The sequence below is a fragment of the Eutrema salsugineum genome, unplaced genomic scaffold (assembly GCF_000478725.1).
Source record: "Eutrema salsugineum unplaced genomic scaffold, Eutsalg1_0 scaffold_2, whole genome shotgun sequence".
In the NCBI taxonomy this organism is placed as follows: Eukaryota; Viridiplantae; Streptophyta; class Magnoliopsida; order Brassicales; family Brassicaceae; genus Eutrema; species Eutrema salsugineum.
In genome coordinates this window covers 3,387,693-3,408,773 of record NW_006256829.1, presented here as the reverse complement: position 1 = coordinate 3,408,773, position 21,081 = coordinate 3,387,693, and the positions used below count along the sequence as shown (strand labels likewise).

The following is a 21,081-nucleotide window of genomic DNA, read 5'->3' as shown; positions in this document are numbered from 1 at the left end:
CTGAAGGGCGGTGTTGATTTGTGGTCATAACTACATAACTTCAATGGAGCTATAAAAAGTAGTTATTAATATTTCTATTGTAGTTTGGTTCTATTTTTTTTTAAACAAATATAAAGCATATGTAATTTTATAGTAATCACTTCAAAAAAAAAAGATAAACAAACAAAAACATTATTGAACATATCAACATAGTATCTGAAATAAACCCGCAATTTATATTTGAAGTAAAAGAATCCAATCAAACAACAACAAAAAATCAACAATCCAATCAGTATTCGTGGCGTTAAACCAATCGCTTTAACAATTTTCTTGTTTGGGACAAAGAGACTAAAAGAGAGTGGATGGTGGCTGCGTGCGATCCAATACCTAACAAAAAACATTACGGAAAAGAAATCTCTAGAGGTCGGAAAAAGGAAGCACTCACAGGTCTTATTTTTTTACACGATTATTCACAGGTGACAGGTCTCAATAAACTTATTAAGTTTCGTCAAAAAAAAAAGTAAACTTGTTAAGCATCTCATAATATCTTATATGTAACAAATAAGGAAGCTTTCGTCAGCAAATAGAAATGTGAGGTCCACATTTGGACCATATTAAAATGTAAAACATAACCTAATCGCACGAAGCTCTGGTGCTGTAACCTACCCAAATTTTAATTTAATTGTAAGTGTGCATACCTTTAGGTTCACCGTTCATTTAATAGAAAATAATCATTGGTTTTGTTTTTTATATATATAATTGTTCTACTCCGTGCTTGTTATTAAAAAATAATATCTTGCACATATAAAAAAAGTGATTGACAAAGTGTTTTTTGTTGGAAGGATATTCAATTAAAATGCGAGGAAAAATTACAAGTTATGACCTTTTGGTATAAAGTTTTTGGGAAGAAAGCATAGAGAATCATTTTTTTATTTAATATTGCAAGTAACTAATCTGTTTAAGAAGAAGTCCTCGAAGCTAGAATGGACTTACCTATATCAAATTATCATTCCATATTTTTAGGTCTAAGATAGGAATCCGAAGATACCCATAAAACTGCTGACCAGTGTATCGACAGACTCGACAAATAAAATATAGGGACACAATCACGTACGAATAACTCATTCAACACTCGTTATCACATTCTTAGAAACGTGACCTTTTGACAGAACCAATAGTTTTCGTGCTCGCCTGATTTGTACAATTACATTAACAAATAACTCCTTCCAATCAACTACACTGACACATTATGCATGCTCTAAGAATCTTTTACAATATTTACGAATAATTTCACACTGACATACTTGCTGACCCAATACACAAAGTTCTAGTAAGGACCCATCACGAAGAATAGTCTTCAAAATGGGCCTAGGAGCCATCGAAACTTAACATCATACATTTCAAAGAGAACATAAATCCCAAATAAAGATCAAGGGGCTACTCAATACGAGTTGGCGAATTTAGATAGTGAAACAATAAAAACACCAATAACAATAATATATTGGAAAGTAAATGTTTAAAAACACGAATCACCATATCAATCTCAAATTATAGATCCAGAAATATAATCAATGCATTGACCAGAACAAACCGGAAGAATCGCATTCAGACCAATTCAAAATCGGACCGGAACAAGTTAATACAAACTTGACCAACTGAAAACAAAATAATACAATGAAGAAGCAAAGATTTGAAAAGAATGTGCTTAAGACTACTAGACCAGCTTCAAAGACAATAAAAATCTCAGCAAGTCTGAAGAGCAGAAGCATAATTTGATGTAGGAGCAGTTAAACACCTCTCATGTCATTGTTTTTTTTAACAAGTAGGCTGCCTGAATCACCGCTCCATTCTCATCATTACCATCAACAAATCAAATCCAATTAAAAACAATAAAAGAAGATGAAACTATGTGAGGTCTATCTCAGTGCCCAATATCAAGAAACGATTTCGGACATAAACTGAGACAGATCTCCGATTGTGGTCTTTTCTATTTAGGGCGCTGCATTCATCTCTAAGGCATCATTATTTCGCTAAAGAGTCAAACTCCAGTCCCAATTCTAATCGAAAACAAAGAGAATAATAACAAACCATACAACCAAAAAAAAAAAAAAAGAAGAGATCTATCGTATCATAGCTTGAAATGGTTTCTCGAACGATAAATCAAACTTAATTAGGGTTTCATCGTTGGACACAGCTATTTAAAGAGCGAAAGGACGGCGATCGTTAGGTCAAAGGCTGGGTGAATGGTGATCTTGATCTGGGCTTTACTGTATTTTCAATTGAGATATGCTTTTTATCTAACTTAATTTGGGCCTTTTTGGGCCTAAACTTGAACCCTTTTATCTCAAAGATTTTTTGCGATCGTGTTAGTAGCACAAAGAGTTTAGTTTAGTCGTTCTTCATAATGATAGCAATTAGCAAAAGACATATTTCCTTAAGAAAAATCAAACTCATCAATCATCACAAGAAAAGACCAAACAAATTATCAAAAATATTCAAGATTAAGCAATCTTTCAACTTTATTGTACTATTGTACTTTCTACTAACATCTTCCTCCATAACCGGCGTTCTTGAACAGTGCTTGCTTTATATCTTCAGAAGTAACAAAGCCTCTCTGCTCGGCAACCTATATAATATTGTATAATAGGATATCTATCACAATAACAATATACAATATAGAAAATACTTTGAAAAATAAAACATTTTGTAAATGTTGCAAATAAATCAAAAGTGTAATAATATATCTTTACCTCTGAACAAGATGCCTGCAACGAGAAGTCACCGAAGCAACTAATGACACATTGTTGAATCTCCAAGCCTAGAATCTCTAATGTACTAACCGTTGATAGAAGCAAGCCCGGTTTTGTAGAACAACATATATCTATGTGCGTATTAATTTCCATTTGATCCACTTCAAACTACCCAAACCAAAAAAAAAAACGCTCTTGTTAAAGCAAAAAAAAAAAGGAAACCATCAGAACAAAATTGTTTTAACTTCTTCAAGTATGGGGGTGCTTAGTAACAACTGGTTTTATAAGGGGTTGAGTTTATGAAACACCAAAACTTATGAGTAGCTGAATGGAAAAAAATTAATAAATTATGTTTTGTTTTTACCTTTGGGGAGTTTCTGACCGTAGATTCGTTTGTAGTGACGTTTTCCTTGAGGTGATAGTTGCTTCCAAGTTTTTGCAACTTGTTAATCTTGTCCAAAAGCTCCTTCATGTAATCTATGGCATCTGCTAGTATCGATGTCCTATCCATCTGATTTTATTATTATAATAAGTCAATCATTGGTATTTACTTCCTTTCAATCAAATTGTGGGTAATAATCAGATAAATTTTCGAAAAACTACAGTATATGCAGATTCACAAAAGGTACTAATTCTTATCATTGAGCAGTGTTGAAAAAGGTTCCAAACAAGAAGACAACATACATGTAACATTGTAAGAAGTATAAAACAGAAAAGACTATTTCGTGTTGACTAACTAAAAAGTTAAAAAACCATAAATAATCAGAAAAAACTTGACAAACAAAAAGCTACTGAAAAAAAAAAATGAAAGGAGGGTTAATGAAAATTTTGCCTTGGTGATTTTGGGGACAATGGACGGAGCATGGAGAGTCGATCATTTAACCGCTTCCTCCGTCGTCTCTCTGCCATGAGATTCTTCGAAGGTTGACCTTGAACCTTCTTATTACTCTTCTTCAATGGTGCAGAATTGTTGTTGTTGTCGCCTTGAGAAGCCGGAAGCATCAATGGAGGACAATAAGAAGACTCTATAACATCCTGAAACGTCTCGAGAAAAGGATTGTCGAAAGCGGATGGGATGGACGGTTGTGGTGGTTGATGAAGCAATGGAGGTGGCTGAGAGATTAGATCCATCAGAGAAGAAAAAGTGTGATCATTGTTGTCGTCTTCTTGGAGAAGGTTGTCTAAACAGATGTAATCCAAGTTCCATTCACTTGGGACGAATTGCTCCATCGCCATGAATTCGCCATTATTGCCTTCAAGATTGTTGCTCTCTTGCGTTCTCGATTCAGTCAATTCCATTTCCATATCCCACTCTCTCTGTTTCTGTAACTATGTTCTTTCTTAAAGCGGAAGAAAACAGAGTTTGTGAATTTTGGGTGGAATAAGATGAAATATATTATATATGCACTGATAAGGGAATGCACTAGATTGGTGTAACTGTAAAGTGCAAACAGTAATTAAATTTTCACCTTTTTTTTTAAGAAGGGTGGTCATCTAAATGTTTGTTTTTGTTCCATGGTCCAACACAAACCTATAAGACCTAAGCCAGAAATGGATTTTGCCACTGTTTATGTTTCTTAACTTTTATTGTAACTAAATAACTTATGTACTGTTTGTTAATGTTAATATCTCAGTAACTTATGTACTGTTTGTCACAGAAAACGACCCATCAATAATGCGATCAGACAGACAAAAAAGTCAAATTGGAAATCTAATACGATAACCTTGTAGTGATGTTAAATAACCCTTATTTAACTCCGACATAAATGACAAAAAAAATTTTTGCATGATTAATTCCTTTTCTTTTTAATTTGAAAAATGATCTGACCCACAAGCTCTTACCCGACCAAAACGAATGAACGCCATCTTTACCCTATTCCTTATACTATTGTTCCTAATATGTGTGTGAGATCCGAAGTGGTATATAATATTCTATATAACAATCTAATTCATCAAAGAAGAAGCGAGGGTGATGTAAATAGACTAGATTTCAATAAATTGCCATTCGAATTTATAAAATGGATAGTATGAGGGTGTTAGCATCAAATGCTGATATATATGTTTAAATTTGTGAGTTTAGCTAACTTAAAAAAGACTCTTATTATCCAACAGCACCTATAACGGACCAAATTTTTGGAAGAGGAACAAACACCCGTGTCTCATATTGACATAGATCCGCAAAGTTATTACGTGTGTATGCGCTGAAATAATTGAAAGACAGTTATTTGAGGTCATGTATAGAAACGGGAAGAAAAGACTGACAGGTCAAAGAGATGGAAGGCTTTTTGTGAGAGTCAAAGAAAATATGTGTCTACCCTATTTGCGTGAGAGTTTGTGGACACACATTTAGATATGCAGACACTGCACTGTCTCTCCTACTCTATTATTACTCATTCGGACATCATTATTTTCTGGATACATCTATTGTTTTCAACATTTAACCCAAAATCAAATTGTCAAATTGGTTAAAACATATCGGATTGCGGTAAAGCTTTTTGTGAGGAAAGAACTATGGGACCTAAAAGCATCAGCAACGGAGGTATTAGTCCATTTTCCATCGATGCTTAGCCAAAAAAAAAATATAATTAAATTGAAAAAACGATACTTATTTGAGACCTATAAGCATCGATGCTTAAGATATTTAATAATATTTAATAGTTAAGCATTCTAAAATGGGTTGCTCCATTGCTGATGCTCTAAAACCCTAAATAAAAATTTCAAATTAATATATAAAGGAGTTAAACGAATTCATAAATAAATAAGTATCTAGTTTTGTTAACTTAGGCTTTTCAAACAGTACGCTACCAAAATGGTAACACTAGTAATTACAATTATAACATTTGGCATTGCGTATCTAATAAAGATTTAACTGCAACTGGGGTCCTTGATCTTTATTTATTTATTACTATAAGCCTTGGTTAGATAAGAGTTAACTACAATTAGGGTCCTTGATCTGTATTTATTTATTACTATAAGCCTTGGTTAGTAAAAGTTAACTGCAATTAGGGTCCTTGATCTATATTTATTTATTACTATAAGCCTTGATTAGATTAAAAAATACCTGTGTCATAAATGTTTCGGTCCACTTTTAGTTAGTTAACATGTTAACACTTAACAGTCAGAAATCAACACCACCATCTAACCGTTAAGTAACGACAAGTGACGAAAACACAAGTGGCGTGCCAACCGGTTCAACCGTTGATTTTAGATTTCCCCGGTCTATTTCATCCGGTCTAAAAACTCGTCGTCTTGATTTTCCTTTCTCTATCCTCTCGATAGTGTTTTTTTTTTGTTTCCTTGGAAAATATGAATCTTCAGTGGATACTAATCTCCTTACTCTTCTTCACTTCCGCCATAGCCGAAACCTTCAAAAACCTCGATTCTCATCCAAAATTCCCGTGCAAACCACCCCATTTTAGCTCTTACCCATTCTGCAACGTCTCTTTATCCATAAGACAGCGAGCTCTTTCCCTCGTCTCATTCCTTACGCTCCCGGAGAAGATCGGTCAGCTCTCCAACACAGCCGCTTCCGTTCCTCGCCTCGGTATCCCTCCTTACGAGTGGTGGTCGGAGTCCTTACACGGGATCGCCGATAACGGTCCCGGCGTCTCCTTCAACGGCTCAGTCTCCTCCGCCACCAGTTTTCCTCAGGTAATCGTATCCGCCGCGTCTTTCAATAGAACGCTATGGTACGAGATCGGATCTGCTGTGGCGGTGGAAGGTCGGGCTATGTACAACGCCGGTCAAGCTGGGTTGACTTTCTGGGCTCCGAATATAAACGTGTTTAGGGATCCGAGATGGGGAAGAGGGCAGGAGACTCCAGGAGAGGATCCGAAGGTAGTTTCGGAGTATGGCGTTGAGTTCGTCAGAGGATTTCAGGAAAGGAGGAAGACGAAGGTCTTGAAAAGAAGATTTGGTGATGATGATGATGGTGATGCTCATGATGATGATGATGGTGGTGATGATGGGAAACTCATGTTATCTGCTTGTTGCAAGCATTTCACTGCCTATGATCTTGAAAAATGGGGGAATTTCACCAGATACGACTTCAATGCTGTGGTATGACTAAGATCTCTTTTCTTCATTATGAGTTTAGCTTATGGATTCAACTTCAACTGGATTAAAATTGAAAGCTCCCCAAGGTTTATTAGACTTGTTTGACCAAAGAGGAAATAAAATGATGCTAGCACTGAATTTTCTCCATGTCGAATTGATGCCACTGATGATTATGTGGCGTACACTGAGTCTAGCTTACTCTCTATTAGTAGGTCACAGAACAGGATATGGAAGACACATATCAGCCCCCATTTCAGAGTTGTATAAGAGATGGTAAAGCTAGCTGCTTGATGTGTTCATATAATGCAGTTAATGGAGTGCCTGCTTGTGCACAAGAAGACTTATTACAAAAAGCTCGAGCTGAGTGGGGATTTAAAGGGTAAGTAAAACTGATTTATGTTTGCAGTACTTTTGATTTGGTCAATGAAAGATTTATCGGGGCGCCTTTGTTGTATACGTGCAGGTACATAACATCAGACTGTGATGCTGTGGCAACCATTTTTGAGTACCAAGGATATACAAAATCACCTGAAGAAGCTGTTGCTGATGCAATAAAAGCTGGTCATTTCGAGCTCTTTACACTAGCTTGTTTAAATTTGTAAATGTGTTGTTTTATAATGAAAACTGAGATGGTGATTCTTAGGGGTGGATATCAACTGTGGAACGTACATGCTTCGGAATACACGATCTGCGATCGAGAAAGGGATGGTGAGCGAAGAGCAAGTAGACCAAGCTCTTGTAAATCTCTTCGCTGTTCAACTTCGTCTTGGACTTTTTGACGGTGATCCAAGAGATGGACATTACGCGAAGTTAGGATCAAACGACATTTGTAGCTCAGGCCACAGGAACTTGGCGTTGGAAGCAGCAAGGCAAGGCATTGTGCTTTTGAAAAATGATCACAAACTGTTGCCTTTGAACAAAAACCGTGTTTCTTCTTTAGCAATCATTGGTCCAATGGCGAACAATATAAGCAATATGGGTGGCACGTATACAGGTTCGAAATCTTCTTGTTATTTCATACTTACTATAAATTCTTCGTTTTTCTGAAATAGTTTTGAAATTTCTTCATATATTTCAAGGAAAGCCGTGTCAACAAAAGACTCTGTTCACTGAACTTCTGAACTATGTAAAGAAGACATCTTATGCGTCTGGTTGCTCTGACGTGTCTTGTGGTTCTGGTACCGGATTTGGAGAAGCCATCGCCATCGCCAAGGGAGCAGATTTTGTCATAGTTGTTGCAGGATTAGATCTCTCTCAAGAAACAGAGGATAGGGATCGATTCAGTCTTTCTTTGCCTGGTAAACAGAAAGATCTTGTGTCTTCCGTTGCAGCTGTGAGCAAAAAACCGGTGATTCTAGTTCTAACCGGTGGAGGACCAGTGGATGTAACATTTGCTAAAACCGACCCGAGAATTGGAAGCATCATCTGGATTGGTTATCCAGGTGAAACCGGTGGACAGGCACTCGCTGAAATCATATTTGGAGACTTCAATCCAGGTTAGTCTACAGCAAAGCACAATCGGTTTTCAGTAATACAACACAGAAACTGAAACACCAAATCCGTTTGGTATGATATTGTTTTTTTTTTTTAAACATGTAAAACCAGGTGGAAGATTACCGATGACGTGGTATCCCGAGTCATTCACTGAGGTTGCAATGTCGGATATGCACATGAGAGCCGATTCATCACGTGGATATCCCGGAAGAACATACAGATTCTATACTGGACCTCAAGTATACGAATTTGGAATCGGTTTAAGCTACACCAGATTTGATTACAAGATCATATCAGCACCGAGCAGACTTAGCTTGTTAAAACTTCTTCCACAGCATTCTCACAAGAAACTGCTTCTCCAAAACGGAGATGAAGTGATCCGATACTTAGAGCTCGATGATTTGGGGGTTAACTCTTGTGAGTCCCTCCGGTTTAATGTGCGATTTAGCGTGACCAATACCGGAGAAACCGACGGTAGTCATGTTTTGATGTTGTTTTCGAGAATGCCTCCGGTTTTGTCTGGTGTCCCGAAGAAACAGCTGATAGGTTTTGATCGTGTTCATGTTCGTTCGAATGAGATGATCGAAACAGTATTCGTGATCGATCCTTGCAAGCAGCTTAGCGTTGCGAATGATGCCGGGAAGAGAGTGATTCCTCTGGGTGTTCATGTCTTGTTCTTGGGAGATTCACAACATTCTCTGTCTCTTGAATTTTAAAGATTATTGTAACTGTATAATCGGAAAAAGGTAATAAAAAGGTGTATTCCTAAATGGGTTTGTCTAAAAAAATTTGCAGAAAAAGCCACATCAGCTAAGGGGTTGTTATTTCCGCATCAGAAAATAAATATAGGGACATATAATCAGTGTGGCCCATGTCAGGCCATTCAAATTACCAATTTGCCTCTCTCCACAATCAACCAAAGAAATTTTAAATAATGATTTGTTTTGTTCCTTCGAGAAAACCGTAAAGCACACTTCGCGCCTTAGGAACCAACGGCCGTGAAACGGTCACGTGCATAAATTACGCGATCTGAACCGTCTATGTCAGGTTACTCGGGCAGCTGGAAACGGGTCACGTCATCAAACAGATCTAGACCGTGAAATCTCAAATCAACGGCGGGGATAACACTTGGGCAGATTTCAATGTCCTTTAAGAAGAGATGGTTCCTCACCATCTTGTTCCTCGTTCTGCTCTCAAAACAAAAATCCATCACTATCTATCTTCCTCTTCTTTGTCCGATCGACGGAATTTGTTTTCCGCCGGCGTTAATTTCTTGCTCCCCCTTTTTTATTTGTTCTACAAGGGTCAGACATTTTATCTGACTCCGGCGGAGAGAGAAGGGATTCCCTGAGATGATCTTGTGCCCTTCGATTCATGTATGGCACCGGCGGTTTTGGCTAACCTCGTAAACGAACCGTCGTTTCAGGGACAATGTGGCGGCGCTTTTATAAGAAAACACACTAACCAACCACTCTCCGATGACTTTCATTATCCTCTTTTCAACCCTAACCCTAATCCAATCTCGAGCAAGCAGTTTAATGATTCGTTACCTTTTAGAGACTATGTGTCCTTTGATCTTGATGGATACACCGCGAATCAGCTCAGGGAGCTGAAGAAACGCCTCAATTTGGAGCTCGAGCAAGTTCGGTTCCTGAGAGAACGGATTGAATCGGGTACGTTCGTGTATACGACTCCGGCTCTTAGCTTCGCCGATGAAACGAATGAATTTGGTGTGAAGAAGACGGAGGAAAAGAAGAAAACTGGGCATGGTCAGAAGCGAAGCAATCCGTTTGCTGCGAACGAGCCTGGCCTTAAGCGTCTGATGGTCTTTGATCCTGCGTCAGAGAAGGTGCTGAAGAGTATGATGTCGACGTGTGGTCAGATCCTGGTGAAGCTGATGAAGCACAAGTTTTCATGGGTTTTCAACATCCCTGTTGATGTGTTAGGATTAGGGCTTTATGATTACCACCTGATCGTGAAGAAACCTATGGATCTGGGCACGGTGAAGTTGAATCTTCAAAAGGGTTTTTACAGATCGCCGATTGATTTCGCCTCCGATGTTAGGTTGACCTTCACCAACGCGATGGCGTATAACCCAAAGGAACAAGACGTTCATCAAATGGCCGAGAAGCTTCTGTGTCAGTTTGACGTTTGGTTCAAGCCTACATTGGAGAGATTCGAGGCTCAGCAGCTGAAAGTCATGGGATCATCTTCTTCTCGTCCTCAACCTGAGCTCAAACAAAGAGTGTGGCATCAGAATCAGATGGCGGAGAATGCGAGGAAAGGGCCCGAGCAGATTTCTATAGCTAAAAAGCTAGATTCAGTGAAGCCACTACCTACATTGCCTCCTCCAGTAATGGAGCTGCCCACACGTGTCCCATCTCCTCTTCAGTCACCGGCTCAGGCACCACCACCACCTCTCCAGCCGGTTGACCAAGTAGAGACACCTCTTGAAGTGGGTGAAACGACTAAGGGAAGGAAAGGGAAGCTACCAAAGCCCAAGGCCAAGGATTCAAACAAGCGGCGAATGACAATGGACGAAAAGGCAAAGCTTGGCGTAAATCTACAGGAGTTGCCTCCTGAGAAGCTTGGACAGTTGATTCAGATTCTTAAGAAGAGAACAACACATTTACCTCAAGACGGGGACGAAATTGAGTTAGATATGGAAGTTTTGGACAACGAGACTCTATGGGAGCTTGATCGTTTTGTCACAAACTACAAAAAGATGGCAAGCAAGATCAAGCGTCAGGGGTTTATCCAGAATCCCCCAGAAAACATGGTAAATTTTATGTTCCATTGTATTAAAAAGTCTCCATTGTTTCAGTGTGGCTAGTATTGATATTTGTCTATATCATCAGCATCCGGTGTCAGAAATGGCAAGTGCTGAGAAGAAAGGGAGAAAAGGAGGGGATGCAGGAGAAGAAGATGTAGACATTGGAGAAGATATACCAATTGAGGATTATCCATCAGTGGAGATTGAAAGGGATGCTACAGCCGCCGCTGCTGCTAGTGGTGGGTCTAGTTCTTCAGGCAGCTCCAGTTCCAGTGGCAGTTCTTCGTCTAGTGGTAACAATTTTCCCTTTCATGTGTTCTTTTTACGGTTAAATGTTTTTCATCGGTTTTTTTTCCAAAAATGTTTAAACGTAGTCTTGTGTGACCCTTTTTTTTCATAGATTCAGAGGCAGGGAGTTCATCTGGAAGTGATTCGGATGCTGATAACGTGCAGTCGCCATTTGTGGAAGCAAAAGAAGCATAACAACCCCTGGAGAGTAGAATTGGAGGATCTGGGACGGAGGTAGTTTGGTGTAAAGGGAAAAGTCTAATGAAGAAAAGATTTTGAATGTTCGGAAACAGTAGATAGAGAGAGAGAAGAATGTAAATGGTAGTTAGAGATTCTTAGGTTGAGAAAGAAGTGGGAGAGACTTTCTTTTTCTCTTTTAAATTAAGGTTCGGTAGTTCTTTAAGATGGTTGGTGACAAGATGAACAGAGGTTGAGAGTGACCTAGTAAAGATGAAGAGGATCATTTGGTAGGTTTGTTCTTGTTTGTATCTTTGTTCTTATTGGGGAAGAAAAACATATATCTCATTTGTCGTGAGTTGAGATCTGTACAAAGAATGAAGAAGGAATCTCTACTCGAATTATAAAGCATAACTAGAATACCATTTTCATATCTGGATTGGTTGATAAGATTACAGTACTTTGGCCATCAAAAGTTTTAATTTTATTGTATGACATCAATAATCCTAAAATACTCTTAAAAAAAAGCCGAGCGAGAAACTGAGAGTGAGAGAGAAATCAAAATATTGGTTTCAACCAGAGGCAGCCAAGAGTCCATTGTGTCTGAGCAGAGGCTCTGGGGAAGGTTCTCGTCCTCTGAACTCCACGAACACCTGCTCAATATACACCATAAGTCTGATCATCTTAGAACTCTGGAAACGACTTATATATATAGACCTAAAAAGCAATAAGGAAATTTTACTTGTAGAGGTGCTTTTCCTCCTCCCAGAGCGAGTATGGTATTTCTGAATCTCTGTCCTGTTTCTTTAACAGCCTGTGTTTTGCAACAAAAGGAGATGATCACAAATCTGAAAACCCGAATCGAAGGTTCATTGTGATTAGTTTTGCAGCATATACCTTGATGTCATCCAATCCAGCATCTTCAAAAGCTGAAAACGCATCCGCAGACAAAACCTCCGCCCACTGCACGTTTTCCACAAAAGAGTGATTATCATAAGTCAACAGATCTCTTGTACTAATGAATTATATAAATACAAAAGAATATATATATATATATATATATATACCTTGTAACTGTAATATCCAGCTGCATAACCGCCTGACAAAAACATGAAAACGTGAATGAGTCCAAGAAACTACAGAATGCACTTAACCACATGGCTGCAGTTACTTTTACAGGGTTTACCTGCAAATATATGGCTGAAGCTACAGAGGAATCTATCCTCAGGAAGGGGAGGGATGACTTGTGTCTTTATGGATACCCTTTTATCAACATCGTAAATAGACTCTGTCCCACCTGGCACATATTTTGTGTGCAGCTCCAGATCAACTGTGGCAAACTTCAACTAGAACAAAACAAGAACCATGTTTACTAAATGTGTTTCTAAAGATCCGCTGCACAAGAGAATCCCAGTATTACATATGAACATCAGCAGTTTGATAGGATGTACTGACCTGACGAAGACTAAGGGACCCTGCACGGAAAGTTCTTGCAGCCAGGAGCTTCTTGTATACACTCTCAGGAAGAGTTTCTCCTGTTTGATAATGCTTAGCAACGCTCATTAAGGTATCCCTGAAACCAAATCCAGATAATGTTCATAATAAAATTTAATTGTAAAATTGCGAAAGAGGGCGAAATTCACGCACGCGGGCCCAAACAAGAGTAAATTAAAACTGGCAAGGCAGTTGAACCCAAGTACCTGTGGTAGCACCAGTTCTCCATAAACTGTGAGGGTAATTCAACTGCATCCCACTCGATATTTCGGATACCAGCAACTAGCCCCTCATCCTCTTTGGTAAGCATATGTTGAAGAGCATGGCCAAATTCATGGAACACAGTCTCTACCTGTAAATCAGAGTCAGAACGACGATCATGAGTCCTTGACCATGCACGTAAGAGTAAGCACTAAGATTCTCAGCATATACTTCATAGTTGATAGTGTTAACTCTTTCCACACATACTTCCTTCACAGCCGATATAAGTTGTAAAAACTGATTTCTTTACCTCGCGAAATGTCATAAGACTTGGCTTGTCACCAACCGGTGGAGTTTGGTTGCAGACCATGTGCGCAACAGGTAGCCTAACGGAGGAACCCTTCTGGGCCATGACTCGGCTACGGGAAAAAACTTCATCCATCCAAGCGCCGTCTCTCTTTTCTGAAGGACGAGAGTATGGATCGAAGTAGAAATAAGCAGTTGGATTTCCAGAAGAATCTTTGACGCAGTAGAACCTCACGTCGCTGTTCCAGACCTTCAAGTCGACGATATATATATAACATGCCAACAAAGATAATAACATGATCGACAGAAGGAGATGCACAATAGATTAGAGTATTTTTCAGATTTTACCGGAGCCACACCATCGGCAGGCACTACATCAATCCCAAATAGTGTCTTAGCTAGACGGAAAAGCGCATCCATAACCTTTGGCAATGAGAAGTAGGGTCGCAGCTCTTCCTACATATATACAAGCAGTGATTGATAAGCGCCAAGAATTTCAAAACAATATAGTTGTATCACAAGCTACAGAATAAAGACAAGAACCTCATTAATATCGTATTTGGATTCACGAAGCCTCTCACTCCAGAACGTGATGTCCCAGTGAGTTAAACAGTCAGCTTCTGCAGCACCTTGTTTCTTTGCAAAACTCTTAAGGTCTTCTATGTCTATGTCCATAACGCATGTAAAACTAATTAGGTTTCGTCTCGAATAAGCCGATGCAAAAACTCTATGAGGCTAATGACGGCCACGACCACCATTACAAAATTTATTGTACAGATAAATGCAGTAGTAGCCTACTAGTTTAAATAACTATATATTGGTTTGAAGAAAATCTTCACCGGAAGTTACCTTGAACAGCCGGATCCCAAGATGCACTGCGAAGCTTTTCAAGTAGCTCATCTGCTTTCTCTACAGTTGCCATTTTCGTGGCCATGCTTACCTGGAGGAGAACATTAAATTTACGCCCACAAATTAAGGAGAGTAGCTTGACTTAGTCAGATGACTATACCTCAGCGTAATTTCTGTAACCAAGAAGCTTGGCCTTTTCCAATCGAAGCTTCAAGATTTGGTCGATAATTGCTGTATTATCTAAATCACCCGAAGAGGCACGAGATAAGTAAGCACGATAGATTTCCTCACGCAGAGCACGATTTGTGGCATGTTGCATGACGGGAAGATAACTAGGAGCATCCAGTGTAATGAGCCATGGTCCAGTGTCAGCAGTTGCATTTTCATGGCCCTTGCGTCATATATCAAGACGCATCAGCAACTGAAAACCACAGTGTAAAACGACATGAAATTTTATCTTTCAGATATTGCTCATACCTTGGAAACAGCTGCTTGTGCGAATAGCCCAAGTGCAGATGGTGGCAACCCCTCGATCTCTTTCTTGTCTGTTATCAACTTTTCAAACTTCTTTGTAGCGTCCAAAACATTCTCAGAAAACTTATGGGAAAGTTTTTCGAGTTCCTGTAGTGGAAAGCGGCAAATTAAATAAGCAGATGATATTACTAATTACACCAAGGCCATGTTTGTGGACATGGAGCTGTGACAAACCACGATCCATTTACCAAACAAGCTGACGTTTATTCGTAAAGAGTTTCAGACAAACCTGTTCAATTTTGTTAAATTCGTCTCTCTTGTCATCTTCAAGAGCAATACCACTGAGAACCGCCTCCTTTATTTGTGCTGAAAAAACACGGACACCATAGTAAGCACATATCTCTAAACACTTAACATATAAAAAGATTCCGCTTATCCATAATTATAGTTACTTGCCTTCTACTAATCGTTGACGAGCTTCGGTCAGTGTTTTCCAGTCTGGAGATTCTCGGATAGACTTAAATGCATTGTAAATGGGTTTGCTCTGTCCCAACCGGAGCTGGAACTTCACCTTCTCTGGCTGTAGATGAAAGTATGTTTAGCAAAAACACGAAAGTGAATCCTAATTCACAGAACAAACAAACAAAAACTTCAGAACTCTCTTCGTCTGAATCCATAAAAATATACTAAATAGAAATATAGTATACTCGAGGAAACTAGCTAAGCCACACACATGTTTTGACTCCGCGAATGTCATTTTAGCATTGAGGAAAATGTTTGATGGCAATCAAACAAATGTAGAAATCAATTCGTAAGAGCTTCACACCAAAGTACAATAACTTGAATCAAAGCACTCATGAGCAGAGAAAAACTTGGTAATACAGTTATAATCATCTACCTGAACTTCTTCAATGGCAGCACGAAGCTCGGGTGTGTCCTTGACAGCCTTAAGGTGATTGATGATTCCCCAAACAACAGATAACCGATCAATAATCTTCTCTAATGGCTCCACTAGTTTTGGCCATGAAGGCTCGACCGATTTTTCGAGCTGCTCCAATTCAGCTTCCTGTCAAAGAATCAATGCAGGTGACCAATTAAACAAGGTCCAGAAGAAGACGAAAAATGCAGAAAACAACAATCGTCTGATCATCCAAGGCGATTCGACAACTATTAGGACTTAACATAAACACTCGAACATTCAATACGATACATCAAAACAGGGACGGTGAGGAAGAGAATCGTACGAGCTGCTGCAACAGAGCACGAATCCCGGGTCTGACATGGTGAGCATCAACGACGTCAAAGGGAGGGAACTCGAAATTCTGCAAAAGAGGGTTCGAGGACAGAGAATCTTCAGAAGCCATTGAAGGAGACGAACGATGGAGAGAGAGAGAGAGAAAACGAGGGTTGGAGGTAGTGATGGTGGATCTGGGAGGGAGACTGAAAAGAAAATAGGATGGAGGCGAACCAGATGGGACGAGGATATGATTTGAGAAAAGTTGAGGGGTGAAAATGAGAATACAAGAAACTTGCGTTTGCGTTAGAAGAAATTTATTAGAAACGATGCGATTGCTCCTCATTTGTCATTTTATTTGTTTCTTAAGGTCAATTGTTTTGCTTTCTTATACAATAATAACGTTGTTTTATCTGAGGTTGAACTGGCGATCTTCTTCTTCTAATCCAACGTTTGTCATTGACTTTGATGGAAGTCCTTTTCAACCCATTCCTTCTTTATAAGTACATCCGTACAGTTTTTAATCTTATACTGGTTTCTTATGATTAATGTTTCCCAAAATCTCAAAAAGAAGAGACCTTTTCCTTTCTATGTACTTTCTCTTGTGTCTTTTTAGCTGTTGCAGGCCAAGATTCTTGCCTCCTGTGTATTTGACGTGTTCTTAAGTTTACAAATGAACCACCTGTGTTGGTGACTAATTCTATTGTTCAGTATCTAATCATGGTCGCACATAAACTAGTTCTGTGAGAAAGATCAGTGTTTATATGCCTGAGTTCCTTTGTGATTATGTGTTAAAGGTATCTTACAAATTAGGATGGCCATTAAAAATGTCTTCCATATTTTTATAATCTTTCAAGTCATATTCATAAGCAATCAAAAGAGAATTTTCAATTGGGATTTGATTTGTTTATTCTTAAGGTCAACTATTTTGGTGACTTAAATGGTTGGTATGTATAAAGAAAATTCCATGTGATAAGGCTCTCAGTTGCAATCATTCTTCTAACCACGGTTTAGTCGTTGACTTGGTGTTGAAGTATATACATACCAATTGCACCATCTTTGTTCTCTAGTGCTAATACCTGTTTCTTCCTCCAAATTAATGGCCAACTCAATCCTCTTCTTTTCCTTTGTTTCGGTTCTCCCTTTTGTATGTTCAGTTCAGTTTAACATATCTCGTTTTAGGTCTTCTGATTCTGAAATAGCATACCAAGGAGATGCAAAAGCAAACGGCGCTGTTGAGCTTACAAACAAGGACTACACATGCCGTGCTGGTTGGGCTACTTATGGTAAGAAGATTCCTTTATGGGATCCACAGATCGGTAAGCCTTCTGATTTCACTACCCGCTTCTCCTTCAGAATTGATACTCGAAGTGTTGATTACGGTAACTACGGTCATGGGCTCGCTTTCTTTCTAGCTCCTGCTGGGATCCAGTTGCCTCCCAACTCAGCTGGTGGTTTCTTGGGCCTGTTCAATGAAACCAACGTTAAATCTTCTTCTTTCTCACTCGTTCATGTCGAATTCGACACTTATAGTAATTCAGATTGGGATCCTACCGACGTGAGATCTCATGTGGGAATCAACAACAACTCTCTTGAATCATCCAACTACACTTCTTGGAATGCATCCTCACATAACCAAGATATTGGCCGTGTACTGATCTTTTATGATTCCTCTAGCAGAAACCTGAGCGTCTCTTGGACTTACGACTTAACATCTGATCCTCTGGAGAGCTCAAGCCTATCTTACATCATTGATCTTTCAAAGGTACTTCCATCAGAAGTAACGATTGGGTTTTCTGCGACATCTGGAGGGGTCACCGAGGGAAATAGACTTATTTCATGGGAGTTTAGCTCAAGCCTGGAGCTGACAGATATAAAGAAACGTCAAAGGGACAGGAAGGGGATGATAATTGGTATTTCAGTTTCTTGTTTTGTTTTCTTTACCTTTTTCATTGTCTCGCTCGTCGTCTTCTTGAAACGGAAGCAGAGGAAGAAGAAAGCAGAGGAGAGAGCAAATCTGATATCGATAAATGAAGATCTAGAAAGAGGAGCAGGGCCAAGAAAGTTTTCTTATAAAGATCTTGCATCAGCTGCTACACTTCTCAGATGATAGGAAGCTAGGGGAAGGAGGGTTTGGAGCGGTTTATAAAGGCTACTTGAATGGCTTAGATATGATGGTTGCGATAAAGAAGTTTGCGGGCGGGTCTAAGCAGGGCAAAAGAGAGTTCATAACGGAAGTGAAGATTATTAGCAGCTTGAGGCATCGAAACCTCGTGCAACTCATTGGTTGGTGTCATGAGAAAGATGAGTTTCTAATGATCTACGAGTTCATGCCAAATGGTAGCCTCGACGCTCACTTATTTGGTAAAAAGCCGCATCTCGCTTGGCCTGTGAGGTGCAAGATAACTCTCGGAATAGCATCTGCTCTGCTTTATCTCCACGAGGAGTGGGAGCAATGTGTTGTGCACAGAGACATCAAGGCGAGTAATGTGATGCTTGACTCCAATTTTAATGCCAGGCTCGGTGATTTCGGGTTGGCTAGATTGATGGACCACGAGCTGGGTCCTCAGACAACAGGGCTAGCAGGAACGTTTGGTTACATGGCTCCTGAGTACATAAGCACCGGAAGGGCCAGCAAAGAATCTGATGTTTATAGCTTTGGAGTGGTTACATTAGAGATTGTAACAGGAAGAAAATCTGTTGATCCAAGACAAGGAAGAGTGGAGCCTGAAACAAGCCTTGTAGAGAAAGTGTGGGATTTGTATGGGAAAGGTCAAGTGATCACAGCTGTCGATGAGAAACTCGGGATCGATAATGGTTTCGACAAGAAGCAAGCCGAGTGTCTTATGGTTGTAGGGTTATGGTGTGCTCATCCTGATAGAAACTCAAGGCCTTCGATAAAACAAGCGATCCAAGTCTTGAATCTTGAAGCACCATTGCCTCATCTTCCGAGCAAAATGCCTGTTGCTACTTATCATGTCTCATCATCGTCGAGTAATAGTGCGTCGGTTGGTTCTGTTGGAGCTACTGCAACGTTTTCAAGTGCTCAACTTGGTCGTTGAGCAGATCTCTGTAGTTTTTTATATCTCTTTTTTTTTTTTTCTGTAACTCTTGTTTCTTTAGTGTGTCTCTATGTTGTATATAGTCCTTGTGCTTCTGTGTAATTGTTTTTTCTTGATTACTGTTGCTTGCAAAAGAAGTTTCCTTAATACGTTGACAAACTTCAAGAACCAACTGGGTCGCCTTGTGGGTGGATGAGGGTGATTAGTTTGAGCTTTTGTAAAGAAAATAAAAAATAATCTCAAAATGAAATTTTATCGCGCCAGGTAGGGGTCGAACCTACGGCCTTCTGCTTAGGAAACAGACGCTCTATCCACTGAGCTACAGGCGCTTCTTATCGATGATTAGAACATAAAGTTAAAATATATATTTAATGTAACTGTCATATTATAGCGAAAATCGGTTGAACCGACATCTCTAACTGAAATTCACATTGGTGAGTGGTGAGTTTGGTGGCCATTTGATTTGAGCTATTGGATATCAATATGTATAGTTTTTCGTTATTAAAAAAGCAATGAAGAGAGAATGGTTGTGGTATTAACGGGTTTAGTTCACCAACTCACACAATTAAACCCATCCCTACTATACGTTGCGATTGTTTGTTTGTTTTTAGAGAAGATTAAAAAATTACTACGAACTTACTGTACTTTAGACAACTAATCCAATCCATATCCGTCTAACGAAACTTGCAATTTAACTATCGATATTAGTTTTTCTTTCGCTTGTGGACTTTTTTTTTTTTTTTGGATAACCAGAGAAATTATTTACCGAAACCTAGACTAAACCTAGATTAAAAACAAGAAAATTAGTTTCACTTGGGTTGTCTACTTGTCTCACGGAAAGTTAGTTGATTTTAATGCTTTAGGTGATGAGTGATGACCCATAAAGTGGACTTTTAATCCTCGAAAATTAAAGAATCCATTCCACGCCTGTTATCTAATCAGGAATCGGGATTTGTCTTTCTTTTTCGCAGCCTCGTTGGTACAAAGGTTGAGGTGGGTCTCACCCATTGTCACGCATGCCAATGGTGGTTACGCTGATTTTTTTTTTTTTTTAAAAAAGAGAAGAAGAGACAAATTACAATTTATTCGTAAACCAAAGCAATTAAGCCATCATCACGAATGGATAATTCTCGTAACTTAAACTTCCAGATTCATTATACAGTAGAAACACTTTTTTATATTATGGCTCGAAAGGGATAGTATTCGTAAATAAAAATATTAACATGGTTGAACATTAATAATAGAAAACAAATCATCGACGATGGCTTTAACTTGTAGTCAAAATTGTCTGCCATATGTTTGTCTCCTCTCTTTATGGCGCCACGAAAATTCAATCAAAAATAAAGAAAATGAATCCGACAGCACACTCACCACATGTCATTTTAAACTAAGGATTTGTCAACTCCTATAAGTGCAAAAATCCATACTCTTTTTTTTTCTTTCTTTGTGTTTATATTTTTAGTTTTTTACTTCCAATCTTTTATTTTCTGTCATTTCAACCTTATTAAAGCAAAAATGTCAAGCCGTCATACAAATTCCAGGCTATCAACCCGAAATGTTCTGACACTTTCAATTTTGTTCCACTTTGTAAAAAACATAGTATTATATTTACTCAAATGTAAGAAAATTAGGTTGCTAAAACAAACAAAATTAAAAACCCCTAAAAGATGACAATATTTCACATGGGCTATTCCATTCACGAATTAGCTATTTAGCGGAGATTATAATTTGAGTGAAATGTAATCTAAACAAATTTCCATTAATAATAAAAATAAAATTATAAAATCACAATTCCTGACAATTCACAAGCAAATGTGGTGTGTCTAATTTATTTGACGAAATGCCCACAGCCAGCTCCAGATATTCAAACCGTCGAGTCTGTACTGTACATAGTAAAGGCGTTAGTTACGGCATCCGCATCAATCTCTAATATCTTCATCTTCC

The 21,081-nt window shown here is 38.8% G+C and overlaps 5 protein-coding genes and 2 non-coding genes across 7 annotated transcripts; 3 read left to right on the top strand and 4 right to left on the bottom strand.

The window, feature by feature from the left end:
- Positions 1-1,677: 1,677 nt before the first annotated feature.
- Positions 1,678-1,812, bottom strand: LOC112086997. Its single transcript, XR_002899846.1, has one exon. It is a non-coding gene; the product is annotated as a small nucleolar RNA snoR77 (small nucleolar RNA).
- Positions 1,813-2,401: 589 nt separating this feature from the next.
- On the bottom strand, positions 2,402-4,034 carry LOC18017458 (transcription factor bHLH61). The gene is given in 5 exon segments (XM_024156515.1): positions 2,402-2,605; positions 2,730-2,897; positions 3,094-3,240; positions 3,562-3,584; positions 3,587-4,034. Coding segments are annotated over 5 exon segments (870 nt in total). The 3' UTR covers positions 2,402-2,521.
- A 2,001-nt stretch (positions 4,035-6,035) lies between these two features.
- Positions 6,036-9,067, top strand: LOC18017457 (probable beta-D-xylosidase 6). The gene is made up of 6 exons (XM_006399491.2): positions 6,036-6,788; positions 6,998-7,164; positions 7,249-7,346; positions 7,429-7,779; positions 7,865-8,281; positions 8,391-9,067. Exons 1-6 carry the CDS (start codon positions 6,036-6,038, stop codon positions 8,993-8,995), a joined length of 2,391 nt encoding a protein of 796 aa, XP_006399554.1. The 3' UTR covers positions 8,996-9,067.
- Positions 9,068-9,254: 187 nt separating this feature from the next.
- LOC18017456 (transcription factor GTE2) lies at positions 9,255-11,946 on the top strand. Its single transcript, XM_024155864.1, has 3 exons — positions 9,255-11,058; positions 11,138-11,345; positions 11,453-11,946. Exons 1-3 carry the CDS (start codon positions 9,658-9,660, stop codon positions 11,533-11,535), a joined length of 1,692 nt encoding a protein of 563 aa, XP_024011632.1. The 5' UTR covers positions 9,255-9,657; the 3' UTR covers positions 11,536-11,946.
- On the bottom strand, positions 11,836-16,305 carry LOC18017455 (probable cytosolic oligopeptidase A). The gene is made up of 17 exons (XM_006399489.2): positions 16,086-16,305; positions 15,740-15,907; positions 15,298-15,421; positions 15,131-15,207; positions 14,845-14,988; positions 14,528-14,758; positions 14,368-14,458; positions 14,062-14,183; positions 13,867-13,974; positions 13,523-13,768; positions 13,218-13,363; positions 12,973-13,090; positions 12,704-12,863; positions 12,585-12,616; positions 12,415-12,480; positions 12,260-12,331; positions 11,836-12,170 (listed from the first exon to the last, which is right to left on the bottom strand). The coding sequence occupies exons 1-17, from the start codon at positions 16,203-16,205 to the stop codon at positions 12,090-12,092; spliced, it is 2,106 nt and encodes a 701-aa protein (XP_006399552.1). The 5' UTR covers positions 16,206-16,305; the 3' UTR covers positions 11,836-12,089.
- An 857-nt stretch (positions 16,306-17,162) lies between these two features.
- LOC18017454 (L-type lectin-domain containing receptor kinase IX.1) lies at positions 17,163-19,137 on the top strand. Its single transcript, XM_024156646.1, is given in 2 exon segments — positions 17,163-18,169; positions 18,171-19,137. Coding segments are annotated over 2 exon segments (1,962 nt in total). The 5' UTR covers positions 17,163-17,174.
- Positions 19,138-19,393: 256 nt separating this feature from the next.
- On the bottom strand, positions 19,394-19,466 carry TRNAR-CCU. The gene has a single exon. It is a non-coding gene; the product is annotated as a tRNA-Arg (tRNA).
- Between the last annotated feature and the right edge of the window lie 1,615 nt (positions 19,467-21,081).

Coding starts and splice junctions, on each gene's coding strand:
- LOC18017457 (XM_006399491.2), top strand. CDS start 6,036: ATGAATCTTCAGTGGATACTAATCTCCTTACTCTTCTTCACTTCCGCC. Junction 6,789..6,997: donor GATACGACTTCAATGCTGTG/GTATGACTAAGA, acceptor CTCTATTAGTAG/GTCACAGAACAGGATATGGA. Junction 7,347..7,428: donor TGCTGATGCAATAAAAGCTG/GTCATTTCGAGC, acceptor GGTGATTCTTAG/GGGTGGATATCAACTGTGGA.
- LOC18017456 (XM_024155864.1), top strand. CDS start 9,658: ATGGCACCGGCGGTTTTGGCTAACCTCGTAAACGAACCGTCGTTTCAG. Junction 11,059..11,137: donor AGAATCCCCCAGAAAACATG/GTAAATTTTATG, acceptor CTATATCATCAG/CATCCGGTGTCAGAAATGGC. Junction 11,346..11,452: donor TGGCAGTTCTTCGTCTAGTG/GTAACAATTTTC, acceptor TTTTTTTCATAG/ATTCAGAGGCAGGGAGTTCA.
- LOC18017455 (XM_006399489.2), bottom strand. CDS start 16,205: ATGGCTTCTGAAGATTCTCTGTCCTCGAACCCTCTTTTGCAGAATTTC. Junction 15,422..15,739: donor CTGCCATTGAAGAAGTTCAG/GTAGATGATTAT, acceptor TTTCATCTACAG/CCAGAGAAGGTGAAGTTCCA. Junction 13,769..13,866: donor CTGCCGATGGTGTGGCTCCG/GTAAAATCTGAA, acceptor GTCGACTTGAAG/GTCTGGAACAGCGACGTGAG.